Source organism: Pantherophis guttatus, chromosome 2, assembly GCF_059756535.1.
Source record: "Pantherophis guttatus breed Tessera chromosome 2, ASM5975653v1, whole genome shotgun sequence".
In the NCBI taxonomy this organism is placed as follows: Eukaryota; Metazoa; Chordata; class Lepidosauria; order Squamata; family Colubridae; genus Pantherophis; species Pantherophis guttatus.
The window spans coordinates 734,414-743,587 of record NC_142064.1 but is presented as its reverse complement, the minus strand read 5'-3'; the positions used below and the strand labels follow the sequence as shown (position 1 = coordinate 743,587).

Below are 9,174 nucleotides of genomic sequence, written 5' to 3'. Positions count from 1 at the left end.
ATTCCCCCCTTCCCCCCCTTCCCCTCTCCCTCCCCCCCCCCCGACTTCCCAGAGCAAAATACAGGGTATTGCATTTAACAAACATAATCTAACATAAGCAAATTAACTATAGACTCTTAACTTCCCCTTACTCTTTAATTCCCCCATAGGTACTAAAATGTCAGAGTAAAAAGAAAAATCATCTAAATATTTCATTCATAAGCTATTTGCAACTTTTTACTCCCGTATTTGTTTTGATTATAGTCAATCCATCTTCTCCATTCTAGTACATATCTTTCATTCGAACGGTCCTTCAAATATGCAGAAATTTTAGCCATCTCCGCCAGATTGGCTACTTTTAATGTCCATTCTTCAATAGTAGGTATTTCTTCCTTCTTCCAGTATTGCGCCACCAAAAGCCTGGCTGCCGTTACTAAATTCAAAATCAAGTTAGTCTCTATAACTGTACATCCTTCTATTATACCCAGTAAAAACACTTCCTCACTTTTGGTGCCATCCCTGTATCTGACTGTCAGCCCACAAACTGAAGACAAACGGAAAAAGGTTTAGGGAGTCCCAGAGCGGAAGTGGTGTTTTTTCCTGTGATGCCACCACAGGCAATCTGTGCAGACAGTAGCCCTGACCAATCCAAAAAGAGTGAAGGAGTTTAGGCAGAAATCTAAATTGTAGTTTTTCAAAAATACTGGACTGGGATGGTATAATGTCTTTTGCCCTGGTCAGGGGGGTGGGCTAGAAGACCTCCGAGGTACCTTCCACAGTAGGATCCTATGTTCCATTTTCCGTATGTATATTGTTGGCTTCTAGTATTCAAGACTTGACAATAGATAACCTGGATGTAGCTCCTGAATCCTCCCTCCTTAATTGGTAAATGCATTTTCTATTCTTGGAATTGAAAAACCCCATAGAAATTTTCTAAACAAAGATTTTATTTTCTGAAATTGACTTGGCTTGTCGGAAGCCGGTTGGGAAAGTTGCAGGTGGCCATTGTGTGACCCTGGGATGCTTCAACCATTGTAAACACACGTCCCAAAGGTGTTTTTCCAAGAGGCCATTGGACTTCCTTTGTTTTTCCTTGAAGACGTTTCGCTTCTCATCCAAGAAGATTCATCGGTTCTGAAGAAGCTTTGTCTATCAGAACTGAAGAAGCTTTCAGATGAGAAGCAAAACTTCTTCTAGAAAAATGCTAAGAAAGTCCAGTTGCCTCTTGAAAGGAAGGAAGGAAGGAAGGAAGGAAGGAAGGAAGGAAGGAAGGAGAAAGAGCCTTTGGGACAATTGTGGCCTGGATGACTGAGAATCCCCATTAGACATTGTAAACACATGCAGGTTGCCAAATTCCCAAATTTTGACCATGTGAATACAAGGATGCTTCAGTGGTCTTGGGTATGAGGACCGGTCATAAGTTACTTTTTCCAGCACCAACGTGACTTCAAGCAGTTGCCAAATGAATGCTCGTAAATTGAGAACTACCTGTACTGGATCTCGGTGAGTGGCAGCCCAGGTGCACAACCCCAGAAGGGCATAACATGGGGCTTAAGCTGGAGTATTTGGAGGGGTTTTTTGCTTTCATTTTGAGAGTAATCTCTGTCTATCCTTTATACCTAGACATTTTAATCACTGGATTGTTAGGAAATATTTCTTGGTGCCCTTCAGCCATTTTACTCCTCCTGAATTGTTCTTTCATTATGCTGTGAATATGATTCAGTTGTATCGTCAGCTTCCCTGGGCCGAATTCTATGGAGAGCAGCAGTGACTAGCCCACACGTGGGTCAGTGGTGGCCGCTCTTCACCAGAATCCTATGGGGGGGGGAGAGATTCGTGCATGGGTCCTGCTCCTTTGTTGGGGGCTTCGTGTGGGAGACAGGCCCACTGTGGTGCCTCTGGTTCCCTTCCCCACAAAGGGCCACAAAACTGGGTGTGACAACTGGCTTACTTAACGTTGGAAATTCTGGTCTCAATTGTGTGGACGTAAGTCAGGGACTACTACCTGTATAGGGATGCTCCAGACCATTTGCAATTGAAGAACAGGAGGCCGATGGGATGGAAGCCAGGTGTCAGCTTTGGAAGCCATATTAGCACCGGAAGCTTCCACGCTTGGGAAAGTAGGAGGGGGAGGGGATTTCCCAGATGTGCCAGTATACCTACTCTAATAAATGGGAACTTTGAGAAAATGCCTGTCTCGGAGTTTTTAATTGGAGTTGGCTTCTTCTGGAATGCTGACACCAGGGAGCCCAGACCCTGCCCTTTGCCCTCCCCGTGGCTGCCCAGACTCCCTTTGTTGCTAGGCAAAATGCACCCATCAGCCATAGCCAGCTGCCACTCTGGCCAGTGGTCCTTCCTCCCCTTGCGTGGCAGGCAGACTCGCTCCCGGTTCTCTTGGGCACCTGGTTGAGCCTTAGGGAGAGCTAAGAGCCTCGGGTGGCTTTGCCTTTGAGGTCTGGGAGGTCAAAATGGGCTGGCCTCAGTTCCCCAGAAGTCGGTGCAGCGGAGGAGACGTGGCCTGCCAGGACTCAGTTAGCTTGCCCAGGGATAAGGAGGGCTTTGAAAGGGTTGCCCTTGCTGTGAAGACTTCCAGCAGCAGCACCACCAAAGAATCCCATTGTCAGAGGCCCATGTCAGCCACACTTCCTGCTTAAGGGAGGCTTGGCAAGCAAATGCAAAGGAGGTGGGGAGTAGGAACCCCTCAAGCCAGCCTTTAAAGTGGGGGGGGAGGGGGAGTTCCAACCTTGGCCATTTGTGGACTTCAACTCCCTCGTGTGCCTTTGGGGGCCTTTTACCTGTTGGCTTCCTGTTACTCTTTTCTGCCTTGGGGTAAGCCCAGCCCCCGCGTTGGGGTTTGGGGGTGGAGTTCCTTCAAAAGAGTCTTGACACCTGGCAACTCTCTAGAGAGAAAAGTCAATGTATTTTTGTCCCTCTTCCTAAGGAGGAACTGGCCCCAAATCACCCAGCCGGCTTCGGCCCTAAGGGAGCTTCCTCGGGGGTTTCTCATGAAGTGCCCTAACCAGTAGACCTCATTGGCGCCTCTTACGAAATCCCGAAAGGGAGTGGTGCAGAAGGGGTGGCCTAATTTGCAGCTCAGGCTGCACAACCTGGCCTGAGCAAAGGTGCTGCCCAGATAAGGCTCCAGGCAGCCCCTTAGATGAGTGGCAGGTGGGAATCTGGAAGCTTTGTAAGGAGGATCATGAACTGACGTGGAAGCTGATTTCAAAGGGATGGAGGCCCTGAAGCAGCCTCAGATCTCACAGTCAGTGCTGGGACTAATCAGTTTCCCTACCTTCCTGCCCCTTCCGGACGGGGGCCTGGCATCTCCCCATCCAGATCCCTCCCAAAACCTGACGCAGCCTGATTTCGCTCTCCCAGCCACCCTTAAAGTTCTCCTGGAGGACTGGGGAGGCCTTAGAAGGTTCTGGAGAACAGCACGGAACATGCAGAAGAGGAAGGAGGAAACCTCTCTTATCTTAGGACAGTTCCTACTGTACGCTGTAGCTCAGTGTGACTGATCAGGGGGAGGCCATGAGCACTGCGTGCCTTGACTTCAGCAAAGCTTTCCGCACAGCCTCCTCCTCCTCTCATGGGAAGGTCCAGGGCTGCCCGGTCCCACTGAAACCCCGTCCTGACCGTAGTGGCTGCTCATTGGCTTGGGCTAAAGGGGAGGGCCAGGGGGCTGCCTCAGTGACTTGAGGGACCCTGAGACATTTGCAGGAGAGACTGGGCTGGGGCGATGGCGGGCCAGAAGGTGAACTGGGAGGGCAGCTCACACTTTAGGGGAATGAGATGGGGGGGGGGGCTCGAGTAGTGGGCCCAAATGAAGGGGGGAAGGTCACTTTCTGGATGTTTTTCTGGAAGAAACATGTAAGGATGAATCTCAGATCAGGAAGAGCAGCGTTGCCAATGGGTCGCCCGAAAGGATCTGGGAGTCCTTGTGGCTCCTGCGTTAAAACCACCAGCAGTGTGATCTTGCTGTTGAGGAGGAGAACGCTGGGTCCTCTTGGGGTGCATCAACAGGACCCTAATTCCAGCTCATGGGAAGTGATTGTCCCCTTCTGCAGTGCAGTCCATGAACACCTGTCCAATGCCAGAATGCAGCCGCGCAGGTGGTGATGGGGACGACTCGGTGCTCCCATGTAACACCTGCGTGAGCTGCACTGGCTTCCAGTGGTCTTCGGGTGCGCTTCAAGGTCTTGGTGACCACCTTTAGAGCGCTCCATGGCTTAGGGCCCGGGTATTTACGAGACCGCCTTCTGCCGCCAGTAGCCTCCCACCGACCAGTACGCTCCCACAGAGAGCGGCTCCTCAGGTTCCGTCGGCCAAACAATGTCGGCTAGCGGCTCCCAGGGGGAGAGCCTTCTCTGTGGGGGCACCGACCCTCTGGAACGAGTTGCCCCCGGAGATATGGCGGATCCCGGATCTGCGCACTTTCCGCCGTGCCTTAACGACGTTTTTGTTTCATCAAGCTGGACTGACCTGACCATATTTTTTAAGTTGCTTTAATTTTAAATTGCTAAATTATGGGTTTTTTTAATATGGGGGTGTTTTAACTGTGGGCCAAATTAATTTAATTGGTTTTTAATATTGCTTTAATTTTTGTATTTTCTGTATTTTATCTGCTGCCTGTTCACCGCCCCGAGTCCTTCGGGAGAAGGGTGGTATACAAAATAAATAATAATTATAATAATAATAATAAGGTCAACCCCTCCCCTCCCCTGGCATCTGAAAGAGGGGCAAAGATGGGGCGCTCTGCAGGACAGCATTGTGGGTCTCGCTTGGGTCCTCCAGGAGGTGGGTTGAGCCAGAGCCTGGCCTGCGTCTCCTGTCTGGCTGAGGAGGATGCTGGGCCTGCCAGACGGTGGATCTGGGAGGGCGACTTGTACCAAGGACAGGTTTACTGTAATTTCCACCCCAACCCAGAGAGATCTCTCCGGAGGGAGGAAGGGAAGGGAGAGATGAATGCTCCAGGTCCCAATGGGGAGGGGGGTTGAGGCAGGGGTGAAATGCTCCCGGATCAGATCGGATCGCCCAGTCTGGTAGCGACCTTGGCTGTTGGTCCGGCGATCTGGTAGCGATGCCCACCTGCCCGGGTGTCATTACTTCCTGGTTTTAACCAGGACGTAATGTGTTTTGCGCATGCGTGTGAGCGAAGCGAGGATGAGCACGGCGCGAATACTTCCGAACCAGTAAGGAAGGCAAGTAGATTTCACCCCTGGGTTGAGGGATGGGGCGGTGGGCCTTCTGAGCAGAGAGAGCCCTGGCTGGGCTAGTGGGGAGAACGACTCCTTGGCTTTTGTTTCCTCTCCTGTCTTGGGACTGAATTGGATTGAATTGAATACTTTATTGGCCAGGTGTGATCAGACACACAAGGAATTTGCCTCCAGTGCGGAAGCTCTCGGGGTACATGCAAAGCAACAGAGGAGTCATCATCATCATCATACCAATTTCTGCAGGGGGCAGTAAAGAAGGCAAGAAAGATACTGATAATCACCCTATGTGGGTTAATTAAACACGGACATCAGGCCTTGAAGAGAGAGTTGGCCTCAGGGGTAGCTCTGCCCCCTCCTCTTTTGGGGAGGGGGTTTGTTTGGGGAGGCCGCCGCTTGGAAGGGTTGCCAGTTTGCCTCTTTCCGGCCTGCGTCAGAAGGATTAACTTCCTGTAATCTCCGTGATTGAGTTGGTGAGGGTGCCGCTGCCTTTGCCCTCTGCTCAGACCGGCAGCTGGGCAGGATCTGGGGCTGCTTCTTGCATGGGGAGTCAGCCTGGCTCAGGGGTGGCATCGGATCGGGTCTCAGGAGACCCACCCAGACCGGATGCTACCACATTATCCCGGGACACAAATATTTGCCTTTATTCGTCAGCCGTTTTTCTAAGCAGATGGTCCCCGAGGGCCTCTCGTCCCTGCCTCCCCACTCGTGCCACCTAGCCCAGTGATTCCCCCCCCCCCGGGATGAATGAGGTTTGGAATGGTTTTTTCCAGTTAATTTTTAATCTTCTGCTACCCCCAACCGTTGGATTCCCACTTTCACAGGCACCCACCACAACCTGGAGGACCAAGTGATCACTTTCTGGCACACATTTTAACCTTTTAATTCACAAGCGAACTTACACATTTGGCTCCCTTCTTTTATTCTATTCTGTTTCACAAAATCCGACCATCTTTATTCAGATAGGAGGCCCTTCCCCCTTTCTCTTAGTTCTACAGACTTGCAGCATCTGCACTTTCTTCTCTTTTCTTTATTCCTAAATTCCTGCCCCTTGACCTTCCCATTCCCAAACCTGCATGTCCCAACCGGAAGGGCCTGGAGACGCCGCCTCCTGCCACTCCCCAGCCAACTAAGAGAGAGGCGCTGGAGGTGGAGACCCTCCCTCGGCAGTTCGCGTTCCTCCCCCAGGGATCTCGGGGTCCGTCTTTGCCTCAAGGGAGCCCCTTCCTCTGATCCTGGGTCTTCCCAGGACCCGAAGGACAACATTCGTAAATGGTCCAGATGAATGCAGGCAGTCCTCGACTTACGACCACAATTGAGCCCAAAATTTCTGCTGTTAAGTGAGACATTTGTTTAAGTGAGTTTTGCCCCATTTTACGACCTTTCTAGCCATAGTTGTTAAGTGAACCACTGCAGTTGACAAGTTAGTAACCCGGTTGTTAAGTGAATCAGGCTTCCCCATTGACTTTGCTTGTCGGAAGGTCTCCAGAAGGGATCATGTGACCCGGGACATTGCAACCGTCACAAATATGAGTCCGTTGCCGAGCATCTCCATTTTGATCACGTGACCATGGGGACGCTGCAAAAGGTAGTAAGGGTGAAAAATGATCATGTCCCCCTTTTCAGTGATGATGTAACTTTAAACAGTTATTAAATGAATGGTTGTAAGTCAAGGACTAAAGGTACCATTTTGGCACATGAGCAGCCAGGGGTTTCCTCCAGAGAAGATGTATTTGTTGATCAAAGGAGCTCAGGGAGACTCTGGGCAGCTGACCCTGTGGCCAACACAAAAGACAGCCGAAGCCACCTGAGTGCCCAACTCACCCAGCCGTCCCCACCCTTCCTTCCCCAGGCGCCCTCCCTCCCGCCAGTTGTGGCTGAAACCTAAAATGTCCCAGTCAAAGGAGATGGCTTCCAGTTCTGCCCTCAGGTGCTTTGGAGAATAGGTTGAACCCCCCCCCCCCCCGGCCTCTTCTATGTGGCAGCCCCTCAGATATTGGAAGACTGCTCTCAGGTCACCCCTTGTTGTTAGTTGTGAAGTCGTGTCTGACCCATCACGACCCCATGGACAAGGTTCCTCCAGGCCTTCCTGCCCTCTACCATCCCCCGGAGTCCATTGAAGCTCACGCTGACTGCTTCAGTGACTCCATCCAGCCACCTCGTCCTCTGCCGTCCCTTCTTCCTTTGCCCTCCATCTTTCCCAGCATTATTAGGCTCTTCTCCAGGGAGTCCTTCCTTCTCATTAGGTGGCCAAAGGATTTGAGTTTCCTCTTCAGGATCTGGCCTTCTGAAGGGCAGTCAGGGTTGATCTCCTTTAGGACTGACCGGTTGGATCGCCTTGCAGCCCAAGGGACTCACTCGCAGGAGTCTTCTCCAGCACCAGAGTTCAAAGGCCTCAATTCTTTGGCCTTCTCAGCCTTCCTTATGGTCCAACTTTCACAGCCCTAGTCCTTCTTTTCAGTAGATTGGCCAAACCTAAATCCTGCAACTGTTCTTCAGGCCTTTGATCCCCTTTGTTGCTCTTCCCTGCACTCTTTCCAGAGTCTCACATCTTTTTTACATCGTGGCGACCAAAACTGGATGCGACATTCCAAGTGTGGCCTTACCAAGGCCTTATAAAGTGGCATTATCACTTCACCTGATCTTGATTCAGTCCCTCCGTTAATGCAGCCCAGGATGGCATTGGGCTTTTTGGCAGGTGCCGCACACGGCTGGCTCAGATTTAAGGGCTCCAAGATCCCCCTCCCAGTTGCTGCTATGGAGCCAGGTACGCTACAGGTGTGCAGGAGAAAGAAACTGGCTCCGACTTCGTACAGGTAGAGTGCTGGACGGTTGGAGCAAGGCCAGCGGGAAGGAGGGGAAAGGAAGGTCCAGGGAGGCTTGAGAAGATTCTGTTACTTTGGGGGTGAAATAAGTAGCAGGCCTTTGGTCGTGTGTGACTCGGATGGACCCGGCCTTGGGAATGGGCGGGGGAGGGAGTAAAGGGGGGGGGGTGTTGCAGAAGGAATCACTGGGTCCTGAGGAAAACATCCCCCCCCATGGCACACCTGGATTTTCTTTGGCCTGAGACCGAGGGACGGGCAGAGAGAGCTTCCCAGAGGCTTTCGAGGTTGATGGCGGCTCTTGTGGGTTGCCAAAGGAACGGAAGCCGCACAAATGGCTCTTGAGGGTTGCCAGGTGGAATATCTGGGCCTGCGTCTGTTGGGGCAGCTGGCCCAATCTGGCAGCCAGGCTGGGAGGCCACCAGGGACATCCCAGGCCTGTGGGCTGGGCAGGGGGTTTGAACCCCCCTCCATCTCAAACGGAGGCTGTGGCAGAAGACCTCCAGACGGCTGCCCCAATCAAAATGCCCCCAGGTTTCCCAGCAGCCGGGCTTGCTTTGAAGGAGGCCTGACAAGGCAAGGACAAGTTCCTCTTCGCTCTGCCACCTCAGTCCTGAGACGTGGGCACCCAGCGTGGCACCTGAGCTGCTGAGGGGAGGAGAGCCCCTTGCTGTGGGAGCTTCTTTGGGCCACTCTGGCTGCGGGACTCGGTTGGCAAGAGTCTGGGCTCCCGCAGGGCACGGCTTATGCGCTGAGGCCCTCGCCAGGCCCAGCTTCCCTGCAGTTGGAGAAAGGACGAGAAGCAGCCCGGAGGGAAGGCCAGATGTTTTGCCAACAGAGCCCTTGCTGGGGGAGGAGGCTGTGGGGCTCCCTTTGCCCCTCTTCTCTAGGCCAATTGCAATAATGATTGCCTCCCCCCCTCCAGCAGCAGCCTCTGCTTCCCCCAGCAGCTGCTTCTGGCTGAGGGCAGGAGGCAGGCAAGGCTGTGGGATGGGGCTTCTCCACCCTGCTCCAGGCAGAATCTCTTGGGCAGGCCTTTTCCTTCCTTCCTTCCTTCCTCCCTCCCTCCCTCCCTCCCTCCCTGCTCACTGTCCCCATTTCCCCCCTTCCCGCCTTCCGGGAGAATGGGGCAGAAGAGCAGTGGGGTGGAGAATGGTGAT

At 52.5% G+C, this 9,174-nt stretch overlaps 1 protein-coding gene across 1 annotated transcript in view; it reads left to right on the top strand.

Annotated features, from left to right (window-relative positions):
• Positions 1-5,281: 5,281 nt before the first annotated feature.
• Positions 5,282-9,174, top strand: part of LOC132711428 (uncharacterized) — a 46,445-nt gene continuing 42,552 nt past the window's right edge. The window contains exon 1 of the mRNA XM_087883705.1: positions 5,282-5,453. Coding sequence (XP_087739831.1) covers positions 5,390-5,453 — 64 coding nt within the window. The 5' untranslated portion in view covers positions 5,282-5,389. The remainder of the gene's footprint in view (positions 5,454-9,174) is intronic.